The 20,307-nt window shown below is 46.7% G+C and overlaps 1 protein-coding gene across 1 annotated transcript in view; it reads left to right on the forward strand.

Annotated features, from left to right (window-relative positions):
• The window catches only part of LOC140399699 (uncharacterized), an 89,611-nt gene that overhangs the window by 40,838 nt on the left and 28,466 nt on the right, over positions 1-20,307 (forward strand). Inside the window, exons 2-4 of the mRNA XM_072489233.1 lie at positions 10,708-10,740; positions 15,151-15,438; positions 17,085-17,378. Of these exons, the coding sequence (XP_072345334.1) occupies positions 10,708-10,740; positions 15,151-15,438; positions 17,085-17,378 (615 nt within the window). The remainder of the gene's footprint in view (positions 1-10,707; positions 10,741-15,150; positions 15,439-17,084; positions 17,379-20,307) is intronic.

Raw genomic sequence — 20,307 nt, forward strand, 5'->3', positions numbered from 1 at the left:
CACAGAAAGGCAGAGATTAACAGAGGGAAGCACATAGGGACAGGCACACAGAAAGTGACAGACACACAGAAAGGCAGAGACAAGCAGAGGTAAGCACAGAGAGACAGACACACAGACAGTGACAGACACACAGAAAGGCAGAGACAAACAGAGGTAAGCACACAGGGACAGGCACACATATAGTGACAGACACACAGAAAGGCAGAGACAAACAGAGGTAAGCACACAGGGACAGACACACAGATAGTGACAGACACACAGAAAGGCAGAGACAAACAGAGGTAAGCACACAGGGGCAGGCACACAGATAGTGACAGATGCACAGAAAGGCAGAGACAAACAGAGGTAAGCACATAGGGACAGGCACCCAGATAGTGACAGACACACAGAAAGGCAGAGACAAACAGAGGGAAGCACACAGGGACAGGCACACATATAGTGACAGACACACATAAAGGCAGAGATTAACAGAGGTAAGCACACAGAAACAGGCACACAGAAAGTGACAGACACACAGAAAGGCAGAGATTATCAGAGGGAAGGACACAGGGAGAGGCACACATAAAGTGCCAGACACACAGATAGGCAGAGACAAACAGAGGTAAGCACACAGGGACAGACACACAGACAGTGACAGACACACATAAAGGCAGAGGCAAACAGAGGAAAGCCCACAGGGACAGGCATACAGACAGTGACAGACACACAGAAACGCAGAGACAAACAGAGGTAAACACACAGGGACAGGCACACAGAAAGTGACAGACACGCAGAAAGGCAGCGACAAACAGGTAAGCACACAGAGACAGGCACGCAGAAAGTGACTGACGCACAGAAAGACAGAGATTAACAGAGGGAAGCACACAGGGACAGGCACACAGAAAGGCAGAGATTAACAGAGGTAAGCACGCAGAGACAGACACACAGACAGTGACAGACACACAGAAAGGCAGAGACAAACAGAGGTAAGCACACAGGGACAGTCACACATATAGTGACAGACACACAGAAAGGCAGAGACAAGCAGAGGTAAGCACACAGAGACAGACACCCAGGTAGTGACAGACACACAGAAGGGCAGAAACAAACAGAGGTAAGCACACAGGGACAGGCACACATATAGTGACAGACACACAGAAAGGCAGAGACAAACAGAGGTAATCACACAGGAACAGACACACAGACCGTGACAGACACACAGAAAGGCAGAGACAAACAGAGGGAAGCACTCAGAGACAGACACACAGACAGTGACAGACACACAGATAGGCAGAGACAAACAGAGGTAAGCACACAGGGACGGACACACAGACAGTGACAGACACACAGAAAGGCAGAGGCAAACAGAGGAAAGCCCACAGGGACAGGCATACAGACAGTGACAGACACACAGAAACGCAGAGACAAACAGAGGTAAACACACAGGGACAGACACACAGAAAGTGACAGACACACTGAAAGGCAGTGACAAACAGGTAAGCACACAGAGACAGGCACACAGAAAGTGACTGACACACAGAAAGACAGAGATTAACAGAGGGAAGCACACAGGGACAGGCACACAGAAAGACAGAGATTAACAGAGGGAAGCACACAGGGACAGGCACACAGAAAGTGACAGACACACAGAAAGGCAGAGATTAACAGAGGGAAGCACACAGGGACAGGCACACAGAAAGGCAGAGACAAACAGAGGTAAGCACATAGGGACAGGCACCCAGATAGTGACAGACACACAGAAAGGCAGAGACAAACAGAGGGAAGCACACAGGGACAGGCACACATATAGTGACAGACACACATAAAGGCAGAGATTAACAGAGGTAAGCACACAGAAACAGGCACACAGAAAGTGACAGACACACAGAAAGGCAGAGATTATCAGAGGGAAGGACACAGGGAGAGGCACACATAAAGTGCCAGACACACAGATAGGCAGAGACAAACAGAGGTAAGCACACAGGGACAGACACACAGACAGTGACAGACACACATAAAGGCAGAGGCAAACAGAGGAAAGCCCACAGGGACAGGCATACAGACAGTGACAGACACACAGAAACGCAGAGACAAACAGAGGTAAACACACAGGGACAGGCACACAGAAAGTGACAGACGCGCAGAAAGGCAGCGACAAACAGGTAAGCACACAGAGACAGGCACACAGAAAGTGACTGACACACAGAAAGACAGAGATTAACAGAGGGAAGCACACAGGGACAGGCACACAGAAAGGCAGAGATTAACAGAGGGAAGCACGCAGAGACAGACACACAGACAGTGACAGACACACAGAAAGGCAGAGACAAACAGAGGTAAGCACACAGGGACAGGCACACATATAGTGACAGACACACAGAAAGGCAGAGACAAGCAGAGGTAAGCACACAGGGACAGACACCCAGGTAGTGACAGACACACAGAAGGGCAGAGACAAACAGAGGTAAGCACACAGGGACAGGCACACATATAGTGACAGACACACAGAAAGGCATAGACAAACAGAGGTAATCACACAGGAACAGACACACAGACCGTGACAGACACACAGAAAGGCAGAGACAGACAGAGGGAAGCACTCAGAGACAGACACACAGAAGGGCAGAGACAAACAGAGGTAAGCACACAGGGACAGGCACACATATAGTGACAGACACACAGAAAGGCATAGACAAACAGAGGTAATCACACAGGAACAGACACACAGACCGTGACAGACACACAGAAAGGCAGAGACAGACAGAGGGAAGCACTCAGAGACAGACACACAGACAGTGACAGACACACAGATAGGCAGAGACAAACAGAGGTAAGCACACAGGGACGGACACACAGACAGTGACAGACACACAGAAAGGCAGAGGCAAACAGAGGAAAGCCCACAGGGACAGGCATACAGACAGTGACAGACACACAGAAACGCAGAGACAAACAGAGGTAAACACACAGGGACAGACACACAGAAAGTGACAGACACACTGAAAGGCAGCGACAAACAGGTAAGCACACAGAGACAGACACACAGAAAGTGACAGACACACTGAAAGGCAGTGACAAACAGGTAAGCACACAGAGACAGGCACACAGAAAGTGACTGACACACAGAAAGACAGAGATTAACAGAGGGAAGCACACAGGGACAGGCACACAGAAAGTGACAGACACACAGAAAGGCAGAGACAAGCAGAGGTAAGCACACAGAGACAGACACACAGACAGTGACAGACACACAGAAAGGCAGAGACAAACAGAGGTAAGCACACAGAACAGGCACACATATAGTGACAGACACACAGAAAGGCAGAGACAAACAGAGGTAAGCACACAGTGACAGACACACAGATAGTGACAGACACACAGAAAGGCAGAGACAAACAGAGGTATGCACACAGGGGCAGGCACACAGATAGTGACAGATGCACAGAAAGGCAGAGACAAACAGAGGTAAGCACACAGGGGCAGGCACACATATAGTGACAGACACACAGAAAGGCAGAGACAAGCAGAGGTAAGCACACAGGGACAGACACACAGATAGTGACAGACACACAGAAAGGCAGAGACAAACAGGTAAGCACACAGGGGCAGGCACACAGACAGTGACAGACACACAGAAAGGCAGGGACAAACAGAGGTAAGCACACAGGGACAGGCACACAGAAAGTGACAGACACACAGAAAGACAGAGATTAACAGAGGGAAGCACACAGGGACAGGCACACAGAAAGTGACAGACACACAGAAAGGCAGAGACAAACAGAGGTAAGCACACAGGGACAGACACACAGATAGTGACAGACACACAGAAAGACAGAGACAAACAGAGGTAAGCGCACAGGGACAGGCACACATATAGTGACAGACACACAGAAAGGCAGAGACAAACAGAGGTAAGCACACAGGGACAGACACACAGATAGTGACAGGCACACAGAAAGGCAGAGACAAACAGAGGGAAGCACACAGAGACAGACACACAGACTGTGACAGACACACAGATAGGCAGAGACAAACAGAGGTAAGCACACAGGGACAGACACACAGACAGTGACAGACACACAGAAAGGCAGAGGCAAACAGAGGAAAGCCCACAGGGACAGGCATACAGACAGTGACAGACACACAGAAACGCAGAGACAAACAGAGGTAAACACACAGGGACAGGCACACAGAAAGTGACAGACACACAGAAAGGCAGCGACAAACAGGTAAGCACACAGAGACAGGCACACAGAAAGTGACTGATACACAGAAAGACAGAGATTAACAGAGGGAAGCACACAGGGACAGGCACACAGAAAGGCAGAGATTAACAGAGGGAAGCACACAGGACAGGCACACAGAAAGTGACAGACACACAGAAAGGCAGAGACAAACAGAGTTAAGCACACAGGGACAGGCACACATATAGTGACAGACACACAGAAAGGCAGAGACAAACAGAGGTAAGCACACAGGGGCAGGGACACAAACAGTGACTGACACACAGAAAGGCAGAGACAAACAGAGGGAAGCACACAGAGACAGACACACAGACAGTGACAGACACACCGAAAGGCAGGGACAAACAGAGGTAAGCACACAGGGAGAGCCACACAGAAAGTGACAGACACACAGAAAGGCAGCGACAAACAGAGGTAAGCAGACAGGGACTGGGACACAGATAGTGACAAACACACAGAAAGGCAGAGATTAACACAGGGAAGCACACAGGGACAGGCACACAGAAAGTGACAGACACACAGAAAGGCAGAGATTAACAGAGAGAAGCACACAGGGACAGATACACAGATAGTGACAGACACACAGAAAGGCAGAGACAAACAGAGGTAAGCACACAGGGACAGGCACACAGAAAGTGACAGACACACAGAAAGGCAGAGATTAACAGAGGGAAGCACACAGGGACAGACACACAGAAAGTGACAGACACACAGAAAGGCAGAGACAAACAGTGGTAACCACACAGGGACAGACACACAGATAGTGACAGACACACAGAAAGGGAGAGACAAACAGAAGTAAGCACACAGGGACAGGCATACAGATAGTGGCAGACACACAGAAAGACAGTGATTAACAGAGGGAAGCACACAGGGACAGGCACACAGAAAGTGACAGACACACAGAAAGGCAGAGACAAGCAGAGGTAAGCACACTGAGACAGACACACAGACCGTGACAGACACACAGAAAGGCAGAGATTAACAGAGGGAAGCACACAGGGACAGGCACACAGAAAGTGACAGACACACAGAAAGGCAGAGACAAGCAGAGGTAAGCACACTGAGACAGACACACAGACCGTGACAGACACACAGAAAGGCAGAGACAAACAGAGGTAGGCACACAGGGACAGGCACACATATAGTGACAGACACACAGAAAGGCAGAGACAAACAGAGGTAAGCACACAGGGACAGACACACAGATAGTGACAGACACACAGAAAGGCAGAGACAAACAGAGGTAAGCACACAGGGGCAGGCACACAGATAGTGACAGATGCACAGAAAGGCAGAGACAAACAGAGGTAAGCACACAGGGGCAGGCACACATATAGTGACAGACACACAGAAAGGCAGAGACAAGCAGAGGTAAGCACACAGGGACAGACGCACAGATAGTGACAGACACACAGAAAGGCAGAGACAAACAGGTAAGCACACTGGGGCAGGCACACAGATAGTGACAGACACACAGAAAGGCAGAGACAAACAGAGGTAAGCACGCAGGGACAGACACACAGACAGTGACAGGCACACAGAAAGGCAGAGACAAACAGAGGGAAGCACACAGAGACAGACACACAGACAGTGACAGACACACAGAAAGGCAGAGACAAACAGAGGTAAGCACACAGGGACAGGCACACAGAAAGTGACAGACACACAGAAAGACAGAGATTAACAGAGGGAAGCACACAGGGACAGGCACACAGAAAGTGACAGATACACAGAAAGGCAGAGACAAACAGAGGTAAGCACACAGGGACAGACACACAGATAGTGACAGACACACAGAAAGACAGAGACAAACAGAGGTAAGCACACAGGGACAGGCACACATATCGTGACAGACACACAGAAAGGCAGAGACAAACAGAGGTAAGCACACAGGGACAGACACACAGATAGTGACAGGCACACAGAAAGGCAGAGACAAACAGAGGGAAGCACACAGAGACAGACACACAGACAGTGACAGACACACAGATAGGCAGAGACAAACAGAGGTAAGCACCCAGGGACAGACACACAGACAGTGACAGACACACAGAAAGGCAGAGGCAAACAGAGGAAAGCCCACAGGGACAGGCATACAGACAGTGACAGACACACAGAAACGCAGAGACAAACAGAGGTAAACACACAGGGACAGGCACACAGAAAGTGACAGACACACAGAAAGGCAGCGACAAACAGGTAAGCACACAGAGACAGGCACACAGGAAGTGACTGATACACAGAAAGACAGAGATTAACAGAGGGACGCACACAGGGACAGGCACACAGAAAGGCAGAGATTAACAGAGGGAAGCACACAGGACAGGCACACAGAAAGTGACAGACACACAGAAAGGCAGAGACAAACAGAGGTAAGCACACAGGGACAGGCACACATATAGTGACAGACACACAGAAAGGCAGAGACAAACAGAGGTAAGCACACAGGGGCAGGGACACAAACAGTGACAGACACACAGAAAGGCAGAGACAAACAGAGGGAAGCACACAGAGACAGACACACAGACAGTGACAGACACACCGAAAGGCAGGGACAAACAGAGGTAAGCACACAGGGACAGGCACACAGAAAGTGACAGACACACAGAAAGGCAGCGACAAACAGAGGTAAGCAGACAGGGACTGGGACACAGATAGTGACAAACACACAGAAAGGCAGAGATTAACACAGGGAAGCACACAGGGACAGGCACACAGAAAGTGACAGACACACAGAAAGGCAGAGATTAACAGAGAGAAGCACACAGGGACAGATACACAGATAGTGACAGACACACAGAAAGGCAGAGACAAACAGAGGTAAGCACACAGGGACAGGCACACAGAAAGTGACAGACACACAGAAAGGCAGAGATTAACAGAGGGAAGCACACAGGGACAGGCACACAGATAGTGACAGATACACAGAAAGGCAGAGACAAACAGTGGTAACCACACAGGGACAGACACGCAGATAGTGACAGACACACAGAAAGGGAGAGACAAACAGAAGTAAGCACACAGGGACAGGCATACAGAAAGTGGCAGACACACAGAAATGCAGTGATTAACAGAGGTAAGCACACAGAGACTGACAGACAAATGACGTAGAGAAAGACAAGGCTAACACATAGAAACATTCACCGAGATAGCCAAAGAAACAAAGATACACACAAACGGACAAATGGAGGTGGGTAAAGAGAAAGACAGAAACTAACACACAGACTCACACAGACACGTCCATGAGCACACAAAAAGACAGAGGCACATAGACTGTCACAAAGACTGAAATATAAAGACACATCAGCGCAAACATAGACAGATACACAGAAAGACTCATAACAAAGTATAAAGAACAAAGAAACGTACAGCACAGGAACAGGCCATTCGGCCCTCCAAGCCTGTGCCGACCATGCTGCCCGACTAAACTACAATATTCTACACTTCCTGAGTCCGTATCCCTCTATTCCCATCCTATTCATGTATTTAGCAAGATGCCACATAAATGTCACTATCGTCCCTGCTTCCACCACCTCCTCCGGCAGCGAGTTCCAGACACCCACTACCCTCCTTGTAAAAAGACTTGCCTCGTACATCTCCTCTAAACCTTGACCCTCGCACATTAAACCTACGCCCCCTCGTAATTAACCCCTCCACCCTGGGATTAAGTCTCTGACCATCTACTCTGTCTATGCCCCTGGAGACCTCTATCAGGTCGCCGCTCAACCTCCTTCGTTCCAGTGAGAACAACTCGAGTTTATTCAACGGCTCCTCAAAGCTAATGTCCCCTATACCAGGCAGAATCCTGGTAAATCTCGTTTGCATCTTCTCCAAAGCCTCAACATCCTTCTGGTAGTGTGGCGACCAGAATTGAAGACTACACTCCAAGTGTGGCCTAACCAAGGTTCCACGCAGCTGCAACATGACTTGCCAATTCTTATACTCAATGCTCCGGCTAATGAAGGCAAGCATGCCGTATGCCTTCTTGACTACCTTTTCCACCTGTGTTTCCCCTTTCAGTGACCTGTGGACCTGTACACCTCGATCTCTCTGACTGCCAATACTCTCGAGGGTTCTACCATTCACTGTAAACTCCCTACCCGTATTAGACCTTCCAAAATGCATTACCTCATATCTGACCGGACTAAACTCCATCTGCTTTCTCTCCGCCCAAGTATCCAAATGATCTAAATCCTGCTGTATCCTCTGACAGTCCTCATCGCTATCCGCAATTTCCGAAACCTTTGTGTCGTCCGCAATCTTACTAATCAGAGCAGTTACATTTTCCTCCAAATTATTGATTTCTACTATGAACAGCAAAGGTCCCAGCACTGATCTCTGCGAAACACCACTAGTCACAGCCCTCCAATCAGAAAAGCACCCTTCCATTGCAACTGTCTGCTTTATATGACCTAGCCAGTTCTGTATCCAGCTTGCCAGCTCACTTCTGATCCCGATTGGCTCACCTTTTGTAACAGTCTGCCATGAGCGACCTTGTCAACTGCCTTACTAAAGTCCATATAGACAACATCCATTGCCCTACCTGCATCTGTTACCTTTGTGATCGCCTGAAAAAACTCTATCAATTAATGAGACACGACATCCCCTTCACAAAACCGTGCTGCCACTCGCTATTACGGCCCCTTTCTTCCAAATGGGAGTAGATCCTGTCTCGAAGAATTCTCTCCAGTAATTTCCCTACCACTGACGTAATGTTGACCGGCCTGTCGTTCCCTGGATTATCAGTGCTACCCTTCTCAAACAAAGGAACAACATTGGCTATTATTCAGTCCACTTGGGGGATCACCTGAAGACAGTGAGGATCTAAAGATTTATGTTAAGGGCTCAGCAATTTCCTCTCTTGCCTCCTTCAGAATTATTGGGTCGATCCCATCAGACCCTTAGTATTTTTCAAGACGCCCAACACCTCGTCTTTTTGGATCTCAATGTGACCCAAGCTATCTACTCATCCGTCTCCAGACTCAACATCCGCCAATTGAAATGAAATGAAATTGCTTCTCTTACGATGCAAAGTATTCATTTAATACCTCGCCCAATTCCTCTGGCTCCACATATAGCTTCCCTCCCCTGTACTTCAATGGGTCAACCCATTCCCTGGCTACCCTCTTGCTTTTTATGTACTCATAGAGCTATATGTACATAACGAGAGCGAGACAACAACAATCACACAGGCTAGCAGAGACAGATGCGCAGATAGAGATACACGCACAAAAACGCACAGACAGGTCTGAAGCTGGGAAACGTTTCTCCGAGAATATGGTGCTCGAAGGTTGGAACCTGTTGCTGAAAATTGGAAGTGTTCCACGATTAATTATTAATTCCAAACCTCACACTGGGAGACGTACAGGCACAAACACACAAATACAGACTCATACAGAGAGACTGCGACAAAGGCAGAGACAGACACACTTACAGAGAATGATCCAGCCCAACATTATTGGTGACATAGAGAGCGTATACAGGAAGGAACTTTCCCCACGAGTAGAGGGGCACAATCCAGGGGATATGACGTAAGGAATATGTCATTTCGAGGCAATTTGAGGGAATACCACATTCACACAGAGGAAGGTGGGAATCTGAAACTGACTGCCTGGAAGGATGGAAGAGGTGGGAATCTACACAACATTGAAGAAGTATTTAGGTGAGCACTTGAGACTTCATAACATACAAGTCTCGGGACCAATTGCTGAAAATGGAATTAGAATAGATATGTGCCAGACGGCTGCTACAGAACCTCTGGACCGAATGGTCTCTCTGTATCCTGTAAAACTCTATGGCAACTCTGTCCCCTCAGCTACTTGACTTCTTATATATAAAGACATGGTAATACATTTAATTTAGAAAAAAAACTCCTGAACTGAGATTTACAATTAGTATTTGACAGTGGATCAATTGCAATTTGTCGGGGAAAGTTCCAATCTTTGGGTACCGTTTCCCCGGGAAAAATTATCCCGATCTTTCCGACTGAAGGCATTGGCACTCGAGTGTCTTTTATTCCCCAATATCCGCACTGCAGTGTTGGAGCCGCTGGGCGTGTCTTCCCCCGAGCAGCGAACATCCAGATGAGATTTAACTCAAGTTTTCAAAATCATAATTGATATTTATTGATTGCATAAGGATAAATCATCTTTATGTGCAGAATAGTGGGTAGCCAGAGGATACTCAATAGAACCTGATTGGCACAAGAAACAAACGGGCATAAGAGGGACTTTTTTCTCCACAGCGAGCTGCTTCACTGAAATGTACGTCCTGACATGTCAACAGCAAAGCTGAAAATAAAATCAGATGCTTACCTGCCGTCAAAAAGGAATACCTGGATATCAGGGAATTCGGGATGTGTGTTTAGTAACAACGGCTCTGAAACGGGCACTTTGGCGCTGCATTGGAACAGGCATTGTTTCGAGAATTCTAGGAATGGTGTTAATGCTCCTTTTATTCATTCTTATTTTCTCAATTTCAGTGATTTTCCTGATTGAAATGAGCGTTTCACAAAGTAAGTGGCGACATATCTCTCCAATTTCATAAACTGCCTTGAACTACTAATTTTTGTCCTGTTTAATCAATCCTTTTTTTCCATGGTAATTGATCTGAATATTGTAACCCATCGTGCTACAACACTGACAATGATAATGCAGGACCTGATTGTCAATGCGACCGGAAATTCCGTATTTTCTGTTGACACGTCACCCATTCACACACACACCGGGGGAGGATGACGAGGGAGGCATGTCGATTTCAAGTTGGCAACAGCTGAAGTTCTGTAAAATATGAGTATTCATTTTATGTTTGCAGTTACAATTCCAAGTATATGTACAGCACATTCAAAGGTGTCATTGCATGTCTTCGAACTGCTCCACTGTCCAATTGAGGCCTATCCTCGGAGTACCGAATAAACTGCAAAACCGATAACCCTCATGTCTGAAATTAACAACTAACTCAGATGCTCTAGCAGATCTAAAACACTCACCTAGTGAGTAATTGCTTGTTAGAATCGCCCATGAAATGGGCTTCTTCTACTCCTGAGATTTTCTCACATGCCATCTGAGCAGAAATGAAGGGAAATAGTCTCACTGTCAAGTGCATGACAAAGGTGATAATTGTCCACCAATATCATTCCCATCCAAATGCCTCACCAAACATTATTTTATTTATACAGTGGCAGCACTGCAGTAACTCGTCCTAAACGCCACAAGGGAGCAAATATCCATTGAACACCGAGCATGGAGATGGCATTGGAGATTAGCAAAAACTGTGACGAGAAGGAGGTCTTCAAGGGGGAGTGACTCAAGCGGAGAGTTTTTGGGGGCGAACCCCAGAGCTCAGGGTCCCAAAGCAGCTGCAGGAGCTCATTACAGGGTAATGGAAAGTCTAAGTGAGCTCTAAGGCACACAATTATATTGGCGTAGAGAGATCAGCGGGTTTCAGGAGCTCGGGAACAGAACACAGATAGGGATGACACATGGAGAGTTCCGGAATATAATTATTTTCCTCTTTAATGCAGGCAGTTTTCAATTCATTGGCTTTCGTTTAGAGGAGCACAATTTTTTTCTTAGAGAATGGAGCTCCGACATTAATGGGCCTTAGGTTGCATTGGGGCTGAGGATACCGGATATTCTGTTACATTCATTCTGATGCAGTGTGACAGATGTGTTCTCCACCGGGTGAGAGTTGAAATACACATGTGCGGAGGCAGGACAGACAGGTGGGCTGAGACAGGGGCGGAGTCAGCGGATGTCATGTAGATTGACGTTTTTGGTCTGAGCAATGATGCATTAATGGGGGCAGAAATCAACGTAGGGTCAAATATGATATCAAGATGGTGAAGTGTCTCTGTCAGCTCAGGCGGATATCAATGAGAAGGATCCAGTTCGTGTCTGGGGAACAAGTTTACAGGGTGCCAAGGGCGGACTGGTGTTTGGAACGAGATTATTAACATAGACACTGAAAGCAGATTCATAGGAAGGCCATCAAAGTACGGTTTTCCTCCATTTCGCAACAAATCCAAACTCGGAATATGTCAGTGGTCCTTAACTAATAGCTGGCTCCAACTGCTGCCTTCCTTTTGTTTTTAGATTAACATCACACCATGGAATGCATCGCTTCGCAGAGTATCCCCAGCAGATTCTAAACGGTCCATTCGTGAGGGCAGTAATTAGAACAAACAAATAACATATCAACACAGGAACAGTTCCTTCGGCCCACCAAGCCTGCGCCAATCCAGATTCCTGATTATCACTTAGCACTTATTGCCCAAGCGATCTGCGTCCCTCCATTCTCAGTCCGTTCATGTATCGAGCAAGATATGTCTTGAACGTTGCTATCGGCCTGGCACCACTACCTCCACTGGCACCGCGTTCCCGGCGCCCAACCCCGTCTCCGTGAAAAACAATTCCCCTGAACGTTCCCCCTCTCACGTTGAGCCTCTCGGCCTTGTAATTGAGCCTTCCACCCTGGGAAAAATATTCTGACTATTCACCATGTCTATACCTCTCTTACATTCGTAGACTTCAATCAGGTCACCCTTCAGCCTCCGTCTTTCAAACGGAAACAATCCGAGTTGATGCAACCTCTCCTCAGGGATAACTCCCTCCAGACCAGGCAATACCCCAGGACACCTTCTTTGCACTTTCTCCAAACCAACCACGCCCATCTGGTATAGTCGCGAGCAGAACTGCACATAATATTCCAAATGTGACCTAAATAAGGTTTTATATAACTGTAACATGATCTGCCATCAATTGTACTCAATACCCCGGTGGATGAAGGCAAGCAGACTGTCTGTCTTCTTGACCGCATTGCCCACCTGCATTGCATTTTTCATAGAAATATGGACCTGAACGCCCAGATCTCAGTGTATGTCAATGCTCTGAAGGGCTCTGCCATTTACTCAATAATTCACACCTGAATTTGATTTTCGAAAATGCATCGCCTCGCATTTAACCGGATTGAACTGCACCTGTCATTTCTCTGCCAAACTCTCCGATCTATCATTATTCTGTATTCTCTGACAGACCCCGTCACTATCTGCAACCCCGTATATCGTAGTGGTCCCTGAAAACTTGCTAAACAGAGCACCGTAGTTTTATTCCACATCATTTGCATATATTAAAAACAAATATAGTCCAAGCACTGATCCACGTGGAACACCACGAGTTACATAACTCTATTCTCAAACACTCCCTTGCACTACTACTCTCTTTCTCCTGTTGCCAAGCCAGTTCTTTTACAATCTAGCTAGCACACCCGACTCCCACGCAACTTTATATTTTTTAGCAGTCTGCCATGAGGGACATTGTGAATCGCCATACTAACGTCCATGTAGACGACATCTCCACCCTATCCCTCATGAATTAATTTTGGCACCTCCTCAAAAAAACTAAATGAAGTTGATAAGACAATACTGCTCCCGAACAAAACTATGTTGCCTGTCACTAACAAGTCCATTCGGTTCCAAATGCGAATAAATCCTGTCCCTCGGGAGTTCTCCAATAGCTTCCTCGCCATTGACGTCAGGCTCAACAGGCGATAGTTACCTCGTTTATTATTGCTTACCGTCTTAAACAAAGGGAATTTAGCTATTGTCCAGTCCTCTGGAACCTCGCCTGTGGTCAAAAATAATGCAAAGCTTTCAGTGGGATCCCCCGGTTTTACCTCTTTTGACTCCCATGACCCTGGAATATATCCCATCCGGCAGAGGGCACATGTCTAACAGTGCATTGATAGATATCCAGCACTTGCTCCTTCGTTATGCTGACGCGTCCTCTATTATTCACACACCCTTATAATCATATAATTTACAGTGCACAAGGAGGCCATTCGGCCCATCGAGTCGGCACCGGCCTTTGGAAAGAGCACCATACTCAAGGCCACACCTCGATCTTATCCCGATAACCCAGGAACACGTCCTAACTATTAAGGCAATAAGGGGCAATGTATCATGACTAATCCCTCTAAACTGCACATCTTTTGCTTGTGGGGAGAATGCAGAGCACACGGAGGAAACCCATGCAGACACATGGAGAATGGGCAGACTCCACACGAACAGTGACCCAAGCGGGAATCTAACCTGGGACCCTGGAGCTGTGAAGCAATAGTGCCGGCCACTATGCAAACTTGCCACCCAAACACTGTACTGCTGTGCCACCCATCCGCAACCCCAATATCCGTCATGCTCCTGTCCTTGGTGAATACCGATGCAAAGTACTCTTTGAGGATATCAACCACTTCCTCTGACTCCACGGATGCCCTCCCTCCTTTGTCCTGGAGTGGGACTAATCTTTCCGTAGAAACCCTCTTGCTCCTCGCATACGTATAAAATGCATTGGGATTTTAATAAACCCAATGGCAATGACATTTCAAGCCCACTTTTAGCTCACCTAATTCCCCGCTTGAGTTTGTCAGTCTTGACAGAGTCACTCGCCGCTGTAATAATTGTATGTACTTATTTCAGCGAAGAGAATCCATTGTTTGAAATTGCACAGATTAAAATAGATTTTCACACTTTTAAATTACATTTTTAAATCAGTTGTACTTAACATAAATATTGACGTCAAAACAAATCTTCACTTCCAGGAAAATATTTCTGATCAAACATCTCACTTTGGTAAAGAGTATTCCACTGATTTATTATATTTATTGTTATTTTATTTACTACTTTCAGATCTAGTTACATTTAAATATCTGTATCACGTGCTGAGCTGAGCTACTGAAATGTATTCTGCAATTTCAAATATCTCACTGTTTCTTTGCAACCAAACTCCTTAAAGTAAGATTGGTCAACATGAGATGCCGGAGCAAACATTTCCCTCCAGCACAGTTCAGCAGTTACTGAGTTATCACATTCTCACTGTACATGAAGTCCTGATGATCTATTTAACAGTCATTTCTGTTCCGGTCAACACAGTTCACCGGACAAAGGCAAATATATCACTTGATCAACCGACTGGAGTGTATTTAGAAACAGAGAACGTCACCATTACCTGCACCGGCCAGACATGTGATTCTGATAAAACCTTCTACGTTTACAAAGATGGTCAACATTTTACCGGTGCTGGAATTACCACACAGGACATCTCTGCAACTTTCTCATTTGCTGCAATCGGCAATAGAGGACATTTTGCGTGTTATTTTTATTGTGTGCATGATCAGAAAACATCCGCAGTGAGCGAATCTGTGATTGTGACAATAGCAGGTGAGGGACTGAAAACAGTGTTTTTTTAAGATAACTGCTTCAGTTCATTGTTATTTTACAAAGCCTGTTTCATCTAATGTAAGAACATTTTCGGTCAGATACTGAGAGGGAGCATTTTAATTGAATAAAATCCTGACAGAATCCATGAACGTTTGGGGCCTGGATACTTGACCTATAACTATGAGCCAGAGAAGACCACACGAGCCAATCAGGAGGAGGTGTGAAGTATCCAGTCCACAGATGATGTGGTCTGGAACTGAACTGCAGACTGTGATCATTGCCACATGATGGCGCAGTCACTCCCACGCTGCGTGAGTATTTAGAGAGTGCTGCACTGTCAGGGGCTAGATATAAAGAATTTAGGGTTTGAGGTCGATAATCCGGAGCAGAACTCCTTCTACAGCCCGTCCGTTTCCGCTACTGCGGAGGTGCTGCACTCTTGGAGGTAGATGTAAATAATTCAGGAACTGAGATCCATAACACAGGCTGACACGAACCTCGATGCCTGTACTGAAGAAGGCTGCACTGGGCGGGGAAGATGTATATGCTTTCAGGCTTGAGCTTCATAATCCACGCCGACATTAGCCCCCACCCCAAACCCGTGGAAAAAATGAGGGAGGGCTGCACTGTCGGAAGTAATACGTGAATGAGCCGATTTAAGCATATTTGATCGCACTCTCATGAGGCAGAGGAAAGCACATTTAACTCCCACTCCATGCAACCCCTTTTTAAATTCTTATTTCCCAGATGTTGGTTTCGCTGGCTGGGCCACAATCTATTCCAAATCCCTAATATCGCTTCAGAATGTGTTGGTGAGTTGCCTTCTTGAAGCACAGTCCCTTGTGCTGCACACACCGTTAGAGAGGAAATACCCCGGTCTTCACAATTGGACAGTGAAGAAACAGCGATATATTTCCAACCTCTGAGTTATTTGCCACAGGATTCCTAGTCGCCACAGTGTTTGTAAGGCTCGTCCAGTTCCGTTTCTGGGCTTAGTAAGCTACCCTGAGGAACTGCTGCAGTGATGTCCAGACAATGATGTGAGTGACCTTCAACAACCACAACCATCATACACTGCGCTTTGTATGACTCGAAACAGAGGATAGTTTCAGAAATCATTCACATTGACTCCAGTCTTGCTAAGGCTCCTTGAAGCCATATTCGACCTTCGATATCAATGAAAGTGTTAGCTATCGTTTGGGTTCCAGCTCTTCTTTCCTTGCTTGACCCGAGGCTGTAATGATGCCAGCAGATGAGTAGCCGTGGTAAACCGGATCTAAGCGGCAGTGAGCAAGTTATGGCTTAGTAAATTCCGCTTGATAGCACTGTTGATTTAGTCAGGGAGCAGCTCAGTGGACTGTGAGACCGGTTTGTTTTCCGGAGAGACGCCATCAGTGGGTTGTACTCCTCGGGCAACCTACGGTATCCATGTGACCTCTCCCTGTCAGTTGTTCCCCCTGCCTGCGGTGTGGTGATCGGCAGGTTAAATCCCAACAATCAGCTCTCTCTTTGATCTGTGGCTGTGATCCTCAGAGACTCAGGGTGCTTTGAGACAGATCAATGGAGATTTTTGTTCTAACAATGGCCCTAATATGTATTCTTCTGATACATTTAGAACTAATCTATCCACTTTCTCTTTACCATAGATCCGCTGGCAAAGCCAAGGGCAGTCCTTGATCAATGGACCGGAGTATATGTAAGAGGAGAGACTCTCACTATTACCTGCACAGTTACTGGAGATAATCGAGAAAAATACTTCAAATTTTACAAAGATAAACAACGTTTGTCCACCCGTCGAATTGACAGAAACGTCAAAATTGGACCAATCCGGGCCACTGGTAGAAGAAGTGAAGGGCGATATGCCTGTCAATATAGAATTTCCGTCGGTGGAAGGCAGCTAATATCCTCAATGAGCGAGACTGTGGAGGTGACCATTTCAGGTAAATAACATAGAAATGAAACTTCTGTTTATTCTGTGGGCTTTGATTATTGATTATTTCCGCTCCGGTTCACGGCAATAACAATTTAACTTTCATTTGGGGTGGCTGCCCGTCACCGAGGTGGCACGGTAGAAGCGACAGTATTTCTAAATGAGTGTCCTGTGGCGGAGGGGGTTTATTACAGGCATAAAGTACCGGACTGTGCCATTGATTTCCGAGATCAACGAATGCCCAATTCCGTACCCCCTTCCCCCTGGAGTGGTATCTACTGCATATACTGTCAAATATCACCCTACAACCTGCACCCACCGCGTCATTCATTCTCCTTGTTCGTATGACCAGCAGTTCGACTTCATTTGGGTTATCTCCAGTTGAGATCTGCGGACCGATAATTGTAGCTTTGTCTCGGAGATCGGCATGTTGTCATATCATAGAATTTACAGGGCAGAAGGAGGCCATTCGTGTCTGCACCGGCTCTTGGAAAGAGCACCCTACCAAAGGTCAACACCTCCACCCTATCCCCATAACCCAGTAACCTCACCAACACTAAGGGCAATTTTGGACACTAAGGGCAATTTATCATGGCCAATCCACCGAACCTGCACATCTTTGGACTGTGGGAGGAAACCGGTGCACCCAGAGGAAACCCACGCAGACACGGGGGGACGTGCAGACTCCGCACAGACAGTGACCCAAGCCGGAATCATACCCGGGACCCTGGAGCTGTGAAGCAATTGTGCTATCCACAATGCTACCATGCTGCCCCGGTAATCTCCTCAATATCAAGCAACATAATCGTAAACTCACTGTACCCCCTCCAAAGCCTCCATATCCTTCAGGCTCAATGCCGTGGATGAAGGAGAACCTGACACATTCCTTCTTTCCGAGTTTCTCTACCTGCGTTTTCACTTCTAGTTACCTGTCGACCTGTACACTCAGGTCCCTCTGCCTTTCACTACCTCGGAAGTTCTGATATTTATTGCTTATTTCGCACTCGTATTAGACGTTTCAAAATGCATTACCTCACATTTGTCCACATCAGACTCCATCTGGCATCTCTCTGCCGAAGTCTCCAACCGATCAGTATCCTGCTGTGCAGACGCGATGGGCCGAATGGCCTCCTTCTGCACTGCAAGCTCTATGTTTATGTTCATCAATTGCAAATATATATCCAGCTCTCTTAGGCAAAGTCCTATGCAATCCACCTCCAACAGTCGGCAGCGCATTCAAAACCCCAAAAACATATCACTCATAGCTCTCTTGATTGCCGTCTTGTAATTGTGACCGCTAGTCACTGACATACTAATTAGTGGAAAAGGAATATCCTCTTCACCCTGTCAAAATTGTTCAGAATATTCGCCGCTTAATGTTCTCTGATCCAAGGAAACCTGTCCAAGGAGGAGGGGCCGCATCTCACCTGCAGGGGCACTAATATCTTGGCTGGTAGGTTTGCTAGAATCACTAGGGAGGATTTACCGTAGGATGTCAGGGGTTGGAAACCCCTCAGCGTTAGCGTAGAAAGTGTAATAACTGAAGGGGAACATAGAACAAAATAAGAGAACGACATTACCCGCAGGCAGAGCAAAGAAGGTGACAAGTTTGGGAAGGGCGGAGTCAATGCAGGACTCAGGATGCTGTATGTTAATGCACACAGTGTACGCATTGAAATTGGCCGGTACGATGATGTGGGCATCACAGAGATGGGGCTGCAGGGGGAATCAGGACTGGAATCTCCATATACAAGGATGTGTCCTATGAAAAGGGCAGGCAGGTGGTCAATGGGGCGGGGTTGCATTGTTGGTAAGAATGAAGATAAATCGATAGCAAGGAGCGGTATGGGATCAGAAGGCTTAGAATCTCCAGGTAGGCTGAGGAATCGCAAAGGTAAAAGTACCTGATGGGAGTTATGTACAGGCCCCCTGGCACTGGCCAGGATGTGTGGCAGATAATAAATCAGGAGACAGAAAAGGCAAGTCAAAAAGGCAATATTGTGTTACGGGCGAGGCGTTTTCAGAACCCAAAATGTATCATGGAGTTCAACCAACCTCTTCCTTTAATGGATGTGTTGCTTTTCCTAGCACACGGCTTTTTCCTTAGGTGTGGGATTACAATTATGGACATGTGGGTTTTTAAACACAAAACAATGTGTATTCCATGAACTGAACTTAACATCTGAAAAAAACATTGGATCTCTTAACACCCCTTACTTCAAAGATAACTCAGAAAATATTGCAACAGTCATTAACTCCTTAAAATGTTCCTTCAACTTTCAAGAGACTTAACACCTTTAAACAGTATGACATCAGGTTAAAGGATATATATTATTTCTGTAGCATGGCAGAGATATAGTAGCTCGGTTGACTTCAGCTCCAGCACCTTGCTTTCTTCCTGCAAACTCTCTGGAAACACACAGACACACACAACCTGCTTTTTTCCAACTGGCTTTCTCCCTCTCAGCAACTCACAGCAAACCAGAACTGCTCAAGCTCCAGTCTCACACTGGCTTTCTCCTTTTAATCAGCTCACAGCAAAACAGTCAGGCACTTTTAAACTGCTCTCAGCAAAACCAGCCAGTCACTTTTCAAACTGCAAAACCAAACTGCCAAATGGCTGAACTGAACTGAGCTCCACCCACTCTATGACATCACTGTTTTCTTAAGGGCACATTGCTTAAACATCCAGTTCTTAAAGGCACTCTCGCATGACAATTGCAATAATCATGGGCGACTTCAATATGCTGATGCACTGGGAAAATCAATTCCGTTGTGGATCCCAAGAAAAGGAATTTATGGAATGCCGAACAGATTTTTTTTAAGAGCAGGTTGTGACAGAGCCTGCTCGGAGACAGGCAATTCTGGATTTGGTGATGTGTAATGAGGTAACTTGATTAGGAACTTAAGGTGAAGGAACCCTTAGGGAGCAGTGACCA

Source organism: Scyliorhinus torazame, chromosome 23 (assembly GCF_047496885.1).
Source record: "Scyliorhinus torazame isolate Kashiwa2021f chromosome 23, sScyTor2.1, whole genome shotgun sequence".
In the NCBI taxonomy this organism is placed as follows: Eukaryota; Metazoa; Chordata; class Chondrichthyes; order Carcharhiniformes; family Scyliorhinidae; genus Scyliorhinus; species Scyliorhinus torazame.